Raw genomic sequence first — 16525 nt, 5'->3', positions numbered from 1 at the left:
CATATATATACACACATATACCAAGTGTATGTATATGTCCCCTTATCATTAACAGAAGAAACACTTCTTTTTTTGAAGTTTCCATCAACTGTTGTGGATTTTGCTCATAGTGTCTTTCAGATTTGTCTCCTGTTCATTTAACAGTGAATAGATCTGGGAGATGCACAAGAGATCTGGAGGGGACACACAGCCAGGCAGATGACCCGACCCAACCAAAGCGATAGTCCTGGCCATATCGTGTCGTGCCCAGCAATAAAATGGAAAGGAGGGAGTTTGGGGGAGGGAGTTGGCCAGATTTCAGTCAGGAACTGGCTGGGCATCTGTCTCCCCATGGGAGGTGATGAGTGGTGGCCTTTGCATCAGTCCTCCTTCTCCTTCTCCTTCTCCTAAGAGGGGAAAGCGAGAAGGAAGAAGGAGAGGAAAGAGAAGAGAAGGGGAGAAAGCGAAGGAGAAGAAGAAGGATAAGCAGAGAGAAGTCCGCTTATTCTACTCTCCTTCTTCTCCCTCTCCTCCTCCTCCTTCTTCTCTTCTCCCTCTTCTCCTTCTCCTTCTCCTCCTTTCTCTTATTAAATTCTTTTTATCTCCACTCACGCGTTTTCTCCCTTTTACCCTTCTTTTCCCCTTCCCGGGTTCACCCAGTGGGTGGGAGCAGCCAAGAGCCCAGCTCTGCCCCATCCTGACCCGGCTCCATCCCGGGCCCTCCCGGGGGATGCGATCCGTTTGGGTTGGTTTTTTTGGGGGGGGGGGAAGTGGGGACCAAGGGTGGGCGCGGGTCCCGAGTGGAGGAGGGATGGAGGAGGAGGAGGAGGAGGGATGGAGGAGGAGGGGGGATGAAGGACGAGTTAAGGATGGAGGAGGAGGGGGGATGGAGGAGGAGGAGGGATGGAGGAGGAGCAGGAGCAGGAAGAGGAGGAGGAAGAGGAGGAAGGCTTCACCGCATCCGGCTCACACGAGGAGCCGCCTCCCCGGGGACCACCGAGCGCCCCGCATCCCCCCCGTGTGTCCCCCCCCGGGAGCATCGCCCCCCGCCCGGGCTCTGCCCCCGCCGCACCCCGCAGGTAACCGGGGAGGGGGGGCCCGGGGCAGCCCCAGCCCCTCTCTGCCCCGCTCCCCCCGGAGAGTCCCCGGGCTGTGCCGTGGGGCTGAGGGTCCCGGGGGGGGCTGGGATGCGGCTGTGGGGCGGGGGGGTGGTGGTTGGGTCCCGCCCGACACATGGGTCCTGCTGTCCCCCCCCAAACGGGGTTTGGTACCCGGTGTGCAATGAGCCGATCTTGCACCCAGAGCCGAGAGATTTCTTTATTTCATCTCTGCGCAGAGGTGGGTGCCGGGTGGGAATTCCAGAAAGCTGGCACACCACACCGAAGAACGACAAGGGATTTATTCTCTTACATGATTAGTAAAAACCCGCTTGAATTCCCGTTCATTGGTTAGCAGTCACCGTCTCATCCACTATTGGCCAGTTATATTTAAATTAGCCTCGCTCGCTATGTAAATTAGCATGCATGCTCCTTGCAGGTGTGTGTGGGGGGGCAAGTTCTTCCAGCCTAGAATTGAGTCGGTGGTTGTGATCTCCAGCTGCCGCCTTTACCTTTCCCTTAGTTCACACCTTGGCAATCGTTCTGGGGCAGGATGTTCCTTTTTTATCTGTCTTTAGTTTCTTCTTCAAGGGCGTAGTCGATAGCAAAACCTGAATAATTCATACAAAGTAATCAGGCTTGAACAGTGAAGCTATTGAGTAATGGTCCTCCTTAAAGGACAACACATTGTGTTTAACCCTAAATTGAGCGGTATCACCACGGTTTAGGCCATAACTCAAATGTATGACTACACCGTCACCAGGTCCAGATGGATGCCGGTAGTTGATGATGCTTTGGGACACACGGTGAGGTGGTGGTCGGTCCCGTCCCACCCGTGGTGTGCAAGTGACCGCGTGTCGTGGTTTCAGCCCAGCCAGCAATAAAGCACCATGAGGCCATCGCTCACTTCTCCTGCCCGGTGGGATGGGGAGGAGAAAAGAGAAGGAAAAGCTCGTGGGTCGAGACAAGGACAGGGAGGGATCACTCACCAGTGATGGTCACGGGCAAAAACCAGGCTCAACTTGGGTGAAAAAACCCAAAATCAATTTAGTTTGTTATCAATCAGATCAAAACAGGATAATGAGAAGTAAAACCAGGTCTCAAAACACAATCCCGGTCTTAACTCCACTCCAATTTTCTCTCCCTCCTGCCCCCAGGTGGTGTAGGGGGATGGGAAATGGGGGTTGGGGTCAGTTCATCCCACCTTGGCTCTGCGGCTCCTTCCTCCTCAGGGGGAGGACACCTCACTCTTCCCCTGCTCCGGTGTGGGGTCCCTCCCACAGGAGACAGTCCTTCACAGACTGCTCCGGCATGGGTCCTTTCCACGGGCTGCAGTCCTTCAGGCACAGACTGCTCCAGCGCAGGCTTTCCCATGGAGTCACAGCCATCTTCGGGGGCATCCACCCGCTCTGGCGTGGGGTCCTCCAGGTGGGCATCTGCTCCACCGTTCAACTTCATGGGCTGCAGTGGCATCCCCTCCTCCAGCGCACCTTCGCTGCTGTTGCTGATTGGGTCGGCCTTGACCAGAGGCGGGTCGGACTTGGAGCCAGGGAAGCTTCTAGCAGCTTCCCACAGGAGCCACCCGGGTAGCCCCCTCCCTCTTTACCAAAACCCTCCCACACAAACCCAAAACACTGCCCAATTAGCATTAACGAAGACAATAACCAGAAACAAATCTCACTGGTCATGTTAATGGGTGGTCTTCTACCCACCAGTAGAACTCTGAAGTTGCACCAAGAGCTTTGCAGCTGGTAAGGATGCAACGCTGGAGGGGGGACTGTGCGTACGGAGGAGGGGAAGGGGGGCAGAGAGGAGAAAAGTGGGGGCCAGGCCAAAAAAGGGTGTAAAAGGGGCTGGTGGCAAGGTACAAGGGGGTTGGTCTACACATCGGTCATCACAGTTGGTCCTGTCTTCGTTATTCAGTCTTTTTCTTAACTATTTCTGGACCCAGTGTTAGCTACTGGCAGGACTGGTGTGAGCGGGTTTGGGGTCATCTACAGGAGTCAGACTGGGGGTGTCAACACCCCTGCTCTGCTACTGGAGCAAGCTGGGATCCCAGTACAGGTACTGGAGTGGGTGGAAGTCTTGCTAGAAGGGCTCCAGCAGCTGGGCAGCACCATAGTGGGTGGTACTGGGTGGGGGCTGCTGGCTGGATGGAGGAGGTGGCTGCTCTTAATATCCCTTAACAGACATCAGATGACCCCCTTTGGTGTCCCAACAGGTGACGGGACAGACAGTGGAAGAAGAAGAAGGAGTCCCAGCCCATGGAAGAGCACAGGGTGATGCTGGAAGGCCCCAGAGAGGAGCCGCAGAGCCCCAAGGTGGACATGGACCACGATGTTCAGCATCAGCCAGATGACAAGGAAGGTAGCCAAGTACCGAGAAGACCCCGAAAATGCTCTTTCAAAGGGACGTATGCTGAAGAGCTTCAAGAAGACGCAACCCAACCAAGGAGTAGCTCCACACAGAAGGTGTACAAGTGTGGGGACTGCAAGAAGATCTTCACCTGGGGGAGCAGCCTGACCCGTCACCGACGGATCCACACGGGAGAGAAGCCCTTCAAGTGCCTGGATTGTGGGAAGAGCTTCACGCAGAGCGTGGTCCTCCTGCGTCACTGGAGGACACACACCAGGGAGAAGCCCTTTCTCTGCACCACGTGCGGGAAACGCTTCTCCTGGCGCTCGGACCTCATTACCCACCAACGCATCCACACGGGAGAGAGACCGTACCCCTGCTCGCACTGCGAGAAGACCTTCCGGAAGAGGTCTCACCTCAGGAAGCATGAGCAAGTCCTCCACAATGGTGAGTCCTTGGAGGGGGCTTAGTGTGAGATGTCCCATGCCCTGGTGGACCATCCTGTGGGTGGGGATGGTCTGGAGAAGCATGTGGTGGGGCCGTGTTGGGATTCCTGCTCCTAGCGTGGCAGTAATGATGGGGTGCGAGATGTTCCTGGGGATGGATTTGCTCTGTCCCCAGGTTGAATTGAACTATCGGTGGGAATAGTCCTGCTCAGAGCAGGAGGTTTGGCTGGAGGCCTCCAACTAATGGAGCTGCACTGGAATAAACTCCTCCATGTAGGAGGGTTCATGAGTCAGTCTTGGTGATAGCAGGTGGTCTCCAAGAACATTTCCCACGGTCATTTTTGGACAGGTTCATTTGTGGCCTCTCTTCACCCATCCTCCAGCACTGCAACCCACTGCCCCCAGGTCTTCCCAGCTTGCGTTACCCCAACAGATACTTGGGTTTCTCTTCCATCCCTGGTTGTGGAGGTCCTGTTGGTGCAATGGCTTTGTCTTTCTCGAGCAGGCACCGAGAGCTCCCAGCTGAAGCCAGGAAAACCACCCCAGGTGCTGGGGGAGAAATTGGAGAGCAAGAAGGAGCAGACACTGATGAGACAAGGCGGGGGCATGAAGAACACCCACGCAGCCACGAGCAAGCCGGTGACCCATGCTAAGCCGAAGACCCATAAATGCCCAGAGTGCGGGAAGACCTTCTGCTGGAGAAACAGCCTGAGACGCCACCAAAGAAATCACACGGGAGAACGACCCTACAAGTGCCCAGATTGTGGGAAGACCTTCAATGACTTCTCCAACCTCGTCACCCACCACAGGATCCATAAGGGAGAGAGACCGTACGAGTGCCCCGAGTGCGGGGAGTGCTTCACCCGAAACTCGAGCCTTTCCGGGCATCGGAGGACCCACACTGGAGAAAAACCTTTTTCCTGCTCTGATTGCGAGAAATCCTTTACTCAGAAGCATAAACTTATCTTGCACCAGCGGATCCACACTGGGGAGATGCCGTACAGCTGCCAGCAATGCCAGAAAACCTTTCGGACCAGCTCCCACCTTGCCACACACCAGCAGAACCACACGCAGGAGAGCTCCTATGCATGCGTGGTCTGCGGGAAGTCATTCAGCGTGGGCACCGAGTGTCTTCTCCATCAGAGGACCCACTTGGAGGAGGTGCCGGTGGGCCAGGGAGCTTCTCCAGGGGGGGACATGTCATGAAATTAGGGGGTTGTTGCCTCCCTAGGCAGGGACTTCCACCCGTTTGGTCTCATCCCATGAGCCTCGTGATCTTGGAGGGGCAAATTCAGAGATAGCTGGCGGTGCTAATGCCCCACCAAGGTTTTCTTCGGGGGGGGATAAGTGGTTGTGTGAGCCCCGCTGCTTTTAAATGTGAGTGCCTGCACGCAGATGAAAAGGAGGAGGAGATTTACCAGCAGGTGCCTTGGGTACATGGACAACGTGGCTTTTCCTTCATCCCAGCACGTGCGACCATCACATCCGAGAGCCGCAGCATCTCCACGGGGACTTGTGGGTCCAGGGAAAGGAGATGTAGAAGAAACGCTGCCTTCCTGGCAAAACCAAGGTGCTCCCATGAGTCCAAAGGGATTGTATAGTCTCGTTAGCCAGCGGGGTCATTAACAAGACCCAAGGTTGAACAAACTGCTGGATAGCCTTGGTACGACGTTTTGGTGGGATGTTGGTTGGCATCTCATGTTACAAGCTGTGACCGTTGTGTTGTATTTTATTTGGTTTGCTGTTAATGTGTTTATCTCTTCCTGTTCATCACTTCCTTCGTTGAGAGCCCGTACCGTTAGTTATTACCTGATTACAAACTCTCCAGATGAACTTCCATGATGGTGCTCACCAAGGCTGAGGCTTTCATGCTTCCTGGTGGGATACAGGGATACTGGACCGTGATGGCAGAGGGATAAGCTGCTCTCACCGATGGCTCGGGGACTATTTTACCCTGAGGAAGGAGGTAGTGCTGATGGGGGAAACCATGGCAAAAAGTCTCGGGTAGTGGAATACCTCTTCTTTTTTTGAAGTTTGTATCAAATATTGTGGATTTTGCTCATAGTGTCTTTCAAATCGTGTTCTGTTCATTTAACAGTGAATACATTAGGGAGAGGCACAAGAGATCTGGGGGGCACACAGCCAGGCAGATGACCTGACCCAACCAAAGCGATAGTCCTCTCTGTATCGTGTTGTGCTCAGCAATAAAATGGAGAGAAGGGAGTTTGGGGGAGGGAGTTGGCCAGATTTTGGTCAGGAACTGGCTGGGAGGTGGCGAGTGATGGCGTTTCCATCATACCTCTTCCTTCTCCTTCTCCTTCTTCTCCTCTCTTCTCCTTCTTCTCCTCTCTTCTCCTTCTCCTTTTCTCCTTCTTCCTCTCCTTCTCCTCCTTCTCCTTTTCTCCTTCTTCCTCTCCTTCTCCTCCTTCTTTTCTCCTTCTTCTCCTTCTCCTTCTCATCCCTTCTCTTCCTTCTTCTCCCTCTCCTTCTCATCTCTTCTTTTCCCTTTCCTTCTCCTTCTCCTCCTTTCTCTTATTAAACTCTTTTTATCTCCACTCACGCGTTTTCTCCCTTTTACCCTTCTTTTCCCCTTCCCGGGTTCACCCAGTGGGTGGGAGCAGCCAAGAGCCCAGCTCTGCCCCATCCTGACCCAGCTCCATCCCGGGCCCTCCCGGGGGATGCGATCCGTTTGGGTTGGTTTTTTTTTTGGGGGGGGGGGGGGGGAAGTGGGGACCAAGGGTGGGCGCGGGTCCCGAGTGGAGGAGGGATGGAGGAGGAGGAGGAGGAGGAGGGAGGGAGGAGGAGGAGGAGGAGGGATGGAGGAGGAGCAAGAGTAGGAATAGGAGGGATGGAGAAGGAGGTGGGATGGAGGAGGAGGCATGGAGGAGGAGGAGGAGCAGGAAGAGGAGGAGCGTTTGAGGATGGAGGAGGAGGAGGGATGGAGGAGGAGCAGGAGCAGGAAGAGGAGGGATAGAGGAGGAGGAGGAGGGATGGAGCAGGAGCAGGAGGAGGGATGGAGGAGGAGCAGGAGCAGGAGGAGGGATGGAGGAGGAGGAGGAGCAGGAGGAGGGATGGAGGAGGAGCAGGAGCAGGAAGAGGAGGGATAGAGGAGGAGGAGGAGGGATGGAGGAGGGACCGGCAGGAGCAGGAGGAGGGATGGAGGAGGAGCAGGAGCAGGAAGAGGAGGAGGAAGAGGAGGAAGGCTTCACCGCATCTGGCTCACACGAGGAGCCGCCTCCCCGGGGACCACCGAGCGCCCCGCATCCCCCCCGTGTGTCCCCCCCCCGGGAGCATCGCCCCCCGCCCGGGCTCTGCCCCCGCCGCACCCCGCAGGTAACCGGGGAGGGGGGGCCCGGGGCAGCCCCAGCCCCTCTCTGCCCCGCTCCCCCCCGGAGAGTCCCCGGGCTGTGCCGTGGGGCTGAGGGTCCCGGGGGGGGGCTGGGATGCAGCTGTGGGGAGGGGGGGTGGTGGTTGGGTCCCGCCCGACACATGGGTCCTGCCCCCAGGTCCAGATGGATGCCGGTGGTTGATGATGCTTTGGGACACGGGGTGAGGTGGTGGTCGGTCCCATCCCACCCGTGGGGTGCGACTGACCGTGGGACTCCATCACAGCATCCTCTTTCTTCTCCAGGTCTTCCCGGTGGAGCAAGGTGGGGGGGTCTGGATGTGGAAAAGGGTGGCACGGAGGAGAAGCCCCTTGGGCAGGTGGGCAGCAGGGGAGGAGAAGGACACGATCATCCTCCTCAGTCGAGAGGTCCACATGGACCTTCTTTGTCTGGTAACCCTCTATAGATCCCTTTCCCATGTTTTTTTCCTGTGTCCTCACGCCCTGTGAGCTGCATCGGTGTGGGGTTGTAGCCTGGGGTCACCACCACCCCGTGGTACCACTGGAGCTGTTGAGTAGGCTAGATGTGGGCATCAGAGCTTTAAACCTTCACGGAAACTTTGGCAAAGGCATTTCCCTCACCAGGGCTTGGGATCTTTTTTCCTACAGCTGACGGGATGGCGGATGGGAAGGAAAAGAGTCTGGAGGAACCAGAAGGATCTGAGCTGTTTTGCGACCCATTTGAGGTGGACATTCCCCAAGAGCTAAACCCAATGGTGCAGCACGACTGTGAGAGTCAACCACAACAAGCCCCTGAAGAACCAAGTAAGGCCGTCCATGGACGCCCATCACCGCGGAAGGGTGGACGGCTGCAAGCCCGCCGTGGGAGCCGTGCAACGAAGAAACCCTATAGCTGCAGCAAGAGTGGGGCCACCTACGAGGCACCCTATAGCTGTCCCGACTGTGGGAAGCTCTTCAGTCGGAGGTCCTTCCTCATCCCCCACCAGCGCATCCACACCGGCGAAAAGCCCTTCACCTGCCACGAGTGCGGGAAGGGTTTCCGAGTTGGGTCAGCTCTCAACAAGCATCAACGGATCCATACGGGTGAGAAACCCTATAAGTGCTCGGACTGCGGGAAGCGTTTCCGTCTCACCTCCACCCTTAGCACCCATCGGAAGATCCACACCAGGGAGAAACACTATGTCTGCCTCGTTTGCGGAAAGACTTTTCGGTTGAGTGCGTATTTACAGGCCCACGAAGCCACCCATAGCGTAGACAACCCTTTTCGGTGTCTTGCATGCGGGAAGAACTTCAGCTTGAGACGGTACCTGGCCATTCATCAGCGGATCCATACGGGAGAGAAGCCGTTCAAGTGCTCGGTATGCAGGAAGGTCTTCAACCGGAGATCCACCCTTATCGTTCACCAGCGGGTCCACACCGGGGAGAAACCCTACAAGTGCCCTGAATGCGGGAAGGGCTTCATCATGAGTTCAGACCTCCTCGCCCATCGGAGAATCCACACCGGGGAGAAACCCTACAACTGTCTCAACTGCGATAAAAGCTTTCGCTTGAGCTCCCACCTCACGAGACACCAGCGAAGCCACACCGGGGAGAGACCGTACAAATGTATGGATTGCGGGCAAAGCTACACAGACAGCTCTGGACTCATCAAACACAAGAAGATCCACATGGAAAAGAAGCAGAGGGCATCTCAGGGAGCCCACGCCGGGGAGGGACGTTATAAATGCCCCTACTGTAGTAAGAGCTTCTATGCAAAGTCAGCTCTGGTCCTTCACCGGGCTACCCACGTCGGAGAGCGACCCTATAGATGCTCCAAGTGTGAGAAGACCTTCAGCCACAGTGCAACCCTACTGAAACACCAACGAATCCATACGGGGGAGAGACCCTTCAAGTGTCCCAACTGTGAGAAGTGCTACAACGATGGCTCAACCCTTCGGAGACACCAGAGGAGCCACACTGAGGAGAAACCCTATAAGTGTCCCAGTTGTGAGGAATGTTTCGGTGCCATTGCAGCTCTCCTGAAGCATCAGCGGTTCCACACCGAGGGGAGACCTTACAGATGCTCTGACTGCGGGAAAAATTTCCACTCTAATTTTCTCCTCGTCACCCACCAACGAATCCACACGGGAGAAAAACCCTACACCTGCCCCATCTGCAACAAAACCTTCCGCCAAGCCTCCCACTGTACGAGGCACCAGGAGATTCACAGGAGGACCAGGGCTGGAGTCGCTTTGCGTGATGTGTCCGAGCACCATGTGCGGAAAGGAAAGACCCAGCACAGAGCAGGAGCAGAGGTGGGATGTGATGATGAATTAACGAGTCCAGATGGTGCTTCCACAGCTCAACAATAAAAGAATTTGAGATACCCTGAGCCCATCAACTGGTCCAAGTTACTCTTCCAAAGAAGATGTGACCCATGTCCTGCCTGATAACCATGGTTGTGTAAGTCTTTGCACACCCAGATACCAGTTTGAGCCCAGTATTAGTGAATTACTGATGACACAGGGTTCCTATGTCAATCTTTTTATAGCATGACCCTTATTCTTCTCACCCTGTTGACATTGAGTGCCTTTGGGCTAAGGCTCTGATGGCTCTTGCTTTTAAATTTAATATCATTCCCTCATCTCCAAGTCCGTCTCCTCCCAAATTCATCACAACCAACCCTCCTACCATCCTTCTCAACTCACCCTTGACTTCATCCCCCATTTTTACTGAAGTAGGTCCCTAGGTGATTCGGAAAAAATCATACTCAGCAACTACTTTTGGATCCCGGCTGGTCCTTAAAACGGGTTGAGCGAGCAGTATTAACAAATACATCCAGACTAAATCCACCTTCTCGTTTACCATTGATGAGGGATGGCTAGCCTGGCTCCGTAGTGATGTTCTACCTCAGCTCAACTTGCGTCCATGCAGGGACCCCTCCTTTTTGGGGACTGGCATAGGAGTGCTTGATGGTATTGATGCCAAAGTCCTGGTCAATAAGCTAGAGGCAATGACTACCTTGCTGTGAAATCTTTGTATTCCCTTACAATCATCGTTACTTAAGTTGGGAATGGGACTGTGGTTGACCCAAACACTGTCCCTTAATGAGAACATCCAATTTACGATGACCACATTATTACTAAATGCCTTAGGGGTAACCCATGGGCAAGTTTCCTTGGCTTTGAGTTGCCTTCAGACCCACTGGTGGATTCAAGCTGAAACCTCAAGAGAAGGTGACACTCGAAGCCTACTTGCTGAAATTTGTGAAGTTGCCTGGGATGATGCCACCGAATGTCACCTACAAGCCTGGTGGCACTTAGGGAAACTTTACTTATGATGGAAATGTGGACGTAGCTTGACTGCATGAGATGCTGCTTCTGAACAAACCTACCCCATCGCATCTTTGGGTCTACACCAAGGCAGATCCACAGTCCATCTTGTGGACAACAGCCCCGGCAAGGATTGAAAGGACGGCCATCGGGAGATGCCTGAAGATTGCATCCCAGAGCCAGGAGTGGGGTCCGTGGGTTAAGGGAATTCCTTCTGAACCTGTCCTGGTTTCAGCTGGGATAGAGTTAATTTTCTTTCTAGTAGCTGGTATAGCGTTATGTTTTGGGTTCAGTCTGAGAAGAATGTTGATAATGCACTGATGTTTTCCGTTCTTGCTCAATAGTGTTTATACGACGTCAAGGATTTTCCAGCTTCTCCTGCCCAGCCAGCAAGAAGGCTGGAGGGACACAAGAAGTTGGGAGGGGACACAGCCAGGACAGCTGAGCCAAAGTGGCCAACGGGGTATTCCATACCGTGTGATGTCACACCCAGTATATAAACTGGGGGGGGTGGGGCTGGGGGGGGGCAGATCGCTGCTCGGGAACTAACTGGGCGTTTGTCGGCAGGTGGTGAACAGTTGCATTGTGCATCACTTGTATCTTCCAATCCTTTTATTATTACTATTGTCATTTTATTATTGTTGTTGTTATCATTATTAGTTTCTTTTTTTCTGTTCTATTAAACTGTTCGTATCTCAACCCACGAGTTTTACCTTTTTTTTCCCCAATTCTCTCCCCCATCCTACTGGGTGAGTGAGTGGCCACGTGGTCCTTATTTACTGGCTGGGGTTAAACCATGACAGAACCCCTAATTGGTGTCTTAATTCCTTTGGGGGAGTCACTTCCCATCACACCGCCATGAACCCACCGAGATGATGCTCCTCTATGCTGGGACCGGCTCTTTATGTTTATAATCTTTGTGTTATTTTCTATATATTGACTTTTTATAGCCACGCTACAAATATTAATCTACCTATTTGTATCTTTACTACCCAATCTGGATGCGATTTTAACTATACTGCCCCAAATTAGTGCTTATCGAGCACTATCAGCTAACTCTACGCTCTACCACATCATCCCTACCCTTCTCGGTACAAATTTCTATCTAATCAATCAAACACTTTTTTTGCAGCATAAACACTCAAATCAGCGATCAAAACAGGCAAAGCAGTAGGCACAATAAACCTTAGTATAATTTAAATCATAATACACCTTTGACTTGAGTAACTGCCACCCTGATACCAGAAAAATCAGACAAATTCCAGAATATGTTCAAAAAAATAGTCAAAATAGACCATTTTAGGATGGTCTCCGACTGTTACGGTCGGTTATTAGTCCAGAGGATGCTTGCACTCAATGCTAAAAAGGGGATGGTCTGATCAGGAAATTTGAAATGTTCCAAGCCCCTTAATTATTCTTTTTTATATATATATATATATATATATATATATATGAAATATGTATATTAGAATTAAATTCATCCCAGCATTAGTGAATTACTGGATTTACTGTTGCTTCCATCCAGAAAATTGTACTACTCTTTGCACAATTATTCTGAAAAGAAGGGTTTATTCCTAAAGTTCGGGTGTCTTCCTAAAGAGCTTTTTAATTGCTGTGGGTCATTAATGAGTAATTTTAGGGGGCACAGGGATAGTGAAGTGGGATGAGGATGTGGTAAAGGGCGGGGGGGATTTGGGGATGGGGGGGTGGCCAGGATTGGTCCCAAAGGCCAGGTAGGGCTTTGTCCCCAGCGCAGGGGGTGATTGAGCTCATTGCTGTGATGAGCGGCCAGTTCTCAGCCTGTGGGGCTGGGGGGGTCCCTGGGAGGTGGTTTTGTTTTTTTTTGGGGGGGGGGGGGGGATGTTTGCAGCTTGCAGGATTCCAGAGCTGAGCCAAAAATATCCCATGGGGCGGGGGTCCCTGGGAGGTGGGGTGGTTTTTTTTGGGGGGGGGGGGGAGCCTGCAGGACTCCAGGGCTGAGCTGCAAATATCCCATGGGGGGGGGGCTGTTGGGGGGGTCCCTGGAAGGTGGTTTTTTTTTTTTTTTGGGGGGGGGGGGGGCGGGGTGTTTGCAGCTTGCAGGACTCCAGAGCTGAGCCACAAATATCCCGGGGGGGGGGGGGGGGGGGTGTGTCCCTGGGAGGTGGGGTTTTTTTGGGGGGGGGGGATGTTTGGAGCCTGCAGGACTCCAGAGTTGAGCCACAAATATCTCTTGGATGGGGGGCATATTGGGGGGGGGGGGTGTCCCAGGGAGGTGGGGGTTTTTTGGGGGGGGGGGGGGGAACATTTGCAGCTTGTAGGACTCCAGAGCTGAGCCACAAATATCCCATGGGGGGGGCCGTTGGGGGGTCCCTGGAAGGTGGGGGTTTTTTTGGGGGGGTGGGGGGGGATGTTTGCAGCTTGCAGGACTCCAGAGCTGAGCCACAAATATCTCTTGGATGGGGGGGATATTGGGGGGGGTGGTGTCCCAGGGAGGTGGTGTTTTTTTGGTGGTGGGGGTAACATTTGCAGCTTGTAGGACTCCAGAGCTGAGCCACAAATATCCCGGGGGGGGGGGGGGCGGATATTGGGGGTGGGGGGGCGTGCCGGGAGGTTTTGGGTTTTTTTGGGGGGGGAGGACACGACACCCCCCCCGGTGTCTGCTGCCGGCAGAGGGCCCCGGCCGCTGGGGATGGGGGGGATGCGGTGTGTGCCCCCCCCCCCGTTGAGGGGTTGGCCTTCCTGGGTCAGGCACCGCCGCCGCCTCCTCCATTGTCAACCCGCAGCCCCGCAGCGATCGCCCGGTACCGGCGGAGGCGGGGGGGGGGGGGGGCGGGCAGGAGCATCACCCCCCTGCTCAAGATCTGCTCTGCCCCCCCCCCAGGTAACAGGGAAGGGGGTGGTCGCAGAGCTCTTTTTTTTCCCCAACCCTATGGGAGCCCTTTTGGGGGGGGGGGGGGGGGGGGTGTTGGTGGTCCCTGCCTCAGTTTCCCCTTGTGCAACACAGGGGGTGTGCAATGGCCTGGGGGGGGGGGGGGGGCTGGTTGCAGACCCCCACCCTTCAAGGTCGAACCGGGTGGTCCATCGCAGTCCCGGTTCTTTCTCACTCGCATCTGGGTGCTGCGTCGGGTGGTTTTTTGGGCTGAAAGCGAGTGATTTTGGGGGGCTGAGCCTTAGCCAGGGACATCGCTGACCTTGCCCTTGTCCTTGTCCTCTCTCCGGCTCCGGTGGGACAGGGTTTGTAGGGACATGACGCTGGTCCTTCTCTTCCCATAACCATATTTCCCAAGCAGGACAACCTCTTTATTTCTCCTCCACCTCCCTTCTGAGGTTGGAGCTTTGTATTTATAACGCTGGCCCCACGTCTTGGCTCTATTTTGGTGTTTTGGAGGGGTTTATGGGCTGCATTTTGGTGTTTTGGAGGGTTTTCTGGGCTGTATCTTGGTGTTTTGGAGGGCTTTATGGGCTGCATTTTGGAGGGGTTTATGGGCTGTATCTTGAGGGTTTTATGCGCAAAAGATCTTGGTGGTTGACTTCCCGGTAGGGATGGACTTGGGCAGGAGCAACCCACAACCCAAACCAGGGAACGCACTCACAGCTTGTTCACCCCCCCCCCAAAACAGGATTTCCCGTTCCCAAACCTTGGCCAGATTGAGGAGGAGGCCGCGAGGAAGAGGACATGCTACGAGATACCCAGGCAGGTGAGGAGGAATTTGCTCGACCTTTCATCCTCTCTCCTCCTCCGTCCTCCAGCCAAGCATCGCTTCTGGCTGTAGGACAGTGCCGCTGCTGACGCCATCTTCCCGGAGATGGATCTGGGAGGATCTCCTTCCCTTTCCCTCTGGCACGGATGCAAATCCCCTTCCTCTCCTTGTTCCTTCCTCCGGCAGGCGATGAGATGGGGACGGAGAACACGGAGGAGAAACCCCACCAGCAGAACCTTGCGGAAGAGGCTGTTTTGAAGGGCTCCATGGAGCAGGAGGTCAACGGGGAGGAAAAGCCAAGAAGATGCCCCACGGGGAGAGGTTGCAAACCCACCCCACGAAGCTCAGAGGAGGAAAGACCGACTATCTGCGAGGAATGCGGCCGGAGCTTCAGCCGTAGCTCGAACCTGGTGGTCCACCAGCGGTTGCACGCCGGCGAGAAGCCCTACAAGTGCTTGGAGTGCGGGAAGAGCTTCAGCCGTAGCTCCCACCTCATCACCCATCAACGTCTGCACACCGGGGAGAAGCCCTACAAGTGTCCTGACTGCGGGAAAAGCTTCAGCGACAGCTCCACTCTCATCACCCACCAACGCTTGCACACCGGTGAGAAGCCCTACAAATGCCCTGATTGCGGCAAGGGCTTCAACCAGAGCTCCAACCTCACGTCCCACCAACGCACCCACACTGGGGAAAGACCCTACAAGTGCCCAGAGTGCGGGAAGAGCTTCAGCGTCAGCTCCTACCTGATCCGCCACCAGAAGATCCACACCGGGGAGAGACCCTATAAGTGCGAGGAGTGTGAGAAGACGTTCAGCCAGAGCTCCAGCCTCATCATCCACCAGCGTGTCCACACCGGGGAGAAGCCCTACAGATGTGTTGACTGTGGGAAGTGGTTTAGGAACAGCTCGGACCTCATTAGGCATCAGCGGACACATACGGGTGAGAGACCCTACCGCTGCACTGACTGCGGGAAGAGCTTCAACCGCAGCTCCAACCTGATGACCCACCAACGCATCCATACCGGGGAGAAGCCCTACGAGTGTCCTGAGTGCGGTAGGAGCTTCACCGTGAGTTCTGCCTTGATTAAACACCAAAGGACCCACCGGGAAGGGAAGCCCTATGAGTGCCCCGACTGCGGGAAGAGCTTTATCCGCTGTTCAAACTTCATTACCCATCGAAGGACCCATGTTGGGTAGAGACCTCGTGACCCATGTTGGGTAGAGACCTGGCTGGTGGTCCCCACATCTTCCTGGTTCCCCATAGGGACCCGGATGAATGCAGGTAGGAACATCCATTTGCTGAGATGGGCTCAGCTGTGGGATGCAGACCAATGGCAGAAATTCATTAGGAAGAGTGGACTCATTGGCTTTAGACTCTAAAAAGTCACATCTGCTTGGGCCAATAATTTCTTCTGGTGGCATCAAGCAACACCATATGGACCGCGGGCTTCTTCCACAGCCAAATGGTGAATGGATTTGGGCACAGACCAAGATTTTGAAGACACTACTTGGGACTCAGCTTCTTCGGGAAGGAAGAAGTGGGGTGGAAACGGTCCCACAACCCTGTTGGGACACACCAGGCTGAGTTCTTCCTCATTTACAGGTTTGGGTTTTTTTTCACATGATGTTATTCGGTAGCATCATGCAACCTCTGTCCTGCCCATCTACGGTTCATCTTTGGATGACTAAACTCTTGAATTGTCCAAAGGGCTTCAGAAGAGGCTCCTGCAACATCTTAGGGATGGAGATGGGCACAGCCCAACTCCACGTCCTACTCTCACTCCCTTTGTGCTGCCAAAAATAAACAAGAACTCAGCTGCAATAAACTTTTTCTTCACTCACCGCCTTGGTATGGCCTTGTTGAACCCACACCACCTCGTTTTCATCCAGGCTGGGGCTTGGCCATCTCTAGGGTTGAATTTTCCTAATGGTGCTGAAAGGATGGGAGTGGTGGGACAACTCCATGGATGGGTGGAGGGTGAGAAGGACACATGGGCTTGTGGTGTCCATGTTTTGGAAGGATGCTGCACCCCTATGACCATCGGCGCCAAATAAACCTCATCCATGGTTTGGTTTGAACCTTCGTCCTTGTCCAAGGGAAATGGAGAGGGATGGAAAGCCCGATCCCAGCTCCAGGGTCTCCACCCCAGGCCCACCACCCCTGCAGGCACTTCCTGGGGGGGGGGGGGTGCCCTCACACTCTGGGTGCAGAAGATGCTCCCAGCCCCCCAAAATTGGGGAATTTTTTAAGTTTTCCCCTCCAAAAAAGGCTCTTCCACCCACACAGCCCCTGCTTCGTCACCACCACA

The 16525-nt window shown here is 54.5% G+C and overlaps 2 protein-coding genes across 9 annotated transcripts; both read left to right on the top strand.

Moving 5' to 3' along the window:
- Positions 1–873: 873 nt before the first annotated feature.
- LOC115338193 (zinc finger protein 345-like) lies at positions 874–16295 on the top strand. Of its 6 annotated transcripts, none has more exons than XM_030006658.1 (3): positions 874–1045; positions 7869–9442; positions 14571–16295. In XM_030006658.1, exons 1-3 carry the CDS (start codon positions 883–885, stop codon positions 15411–15413), a joined length of 2580 nt encoding a protein of 859 aa, XP_029862518.1. In that variant the 5' UTR covers positions 874–882; the 3' UTR covers positions 15414–16295. The 6 variants fall into 6 exon arrangements, with proteins under 6 accessions (XP_029862518.1, XP_029862516.1, XP_029862515.1 ...); XM_030006656.1 differs by lacking the exons at positions 874–1045; positions 14571–16295 and adding exons at positions 7048–7210; positions 7509–7582 and having other exon boundaries at positions 7872–9594; XM_030006655.2 differs by lacking the exons at positions 874–1045; positions 14571–16295 and adding an exon at positions 7058–7198 and having other exon boundaries at positions 7870–9594.
- On the top strand, positions 947–6266 carry LOC115338196 (zinc finger protein 160-like). 3 transcript variants are annotated; one of them, XM_030006667.2, is made up of 3 exons: positions 947–1058; positions 3298–3878; positions 4383–6266. In XM_030006667.2, exons 2-3 carry the CDS (start codon positions 3341–3343, stop codon positions 5081–5083), a joined length of 1239 nt encoding a protein of 412 aa, XP_029862527.1. In that variant the 5' UTR covers positions 947–1058; positions 3298–3340; the 3' UTR covers positions 5084–6266. The 3 variants fall into 3 exon arrangements, with proteins under 3 accessions (XP_029862527.1, XP_029862528.1, XP_029862526.1); XM_030006668.2 differs by lacking the exon at positions 947–1058 and adding an exon at positions 2480–2504; XM_030006666.2 differs by lacking the exon at positions 947–1058 and adding an exon at positions 2725–2827.
- Positions 16296–16525: the final 230 nt, after the last annotated feature.

Source organism: Aquila chrysaetos, unplaced genomic scaffold, assembly GCF_900496995.4.
Source record: "Aquila chrysaetos chrysaetos unplaced genomic scaffold, bAquChr1.4, whole genome shotgun sequence".
Taxonomy (NCBI): Eukaryota; Metazoa; Chordata; class Aves; order Accipitriformes; family Accipitridae; genus Aquila; species Aquila chrysaetos.
Note: the sequence above shows the minus strand (reverse complement) of the source record. Positions and strands in the feature narration are given on the sequence as shown.

Coding starts and splice junctions, on each gene's coding strand:
- LOC115338193 (XM_030006658.1), top strand. CDS start 883: ATGGAGGAGGAGCAGGAGCAGGAAGAGGAGGAGGAAGAGGAGGAAGGC. Junction 1,046..7,868: donor CCGCCCGGGCTCTGCCCCCG/CCGCACCCCGCA, acceptor TCTTTTTTCCTA/CAGCTGACGGGATGGCGGAT. Junction 9,443..14,570: donor AGATTCACAGGAGGACCAGG/GCTGGAGTCGCT, acceptor AGCTCAGAGGAG/GAAAGACCGACTATCTGCGA.
- LOC115338196 (XM_030006667.2), top strand. CDS start 3,341: ATGGAAGAGCACAGGGTGATGCTGGAAGGCCCCAGAGAGGAGCCGCAG. Junction 3,879..4,382: donor TGAGCAAGTCCTCCACAATG/GTGAGTCCTTGG, acceptor TTTCTCGAGCAG/GCACCGAGAGCTCCCAGCTG.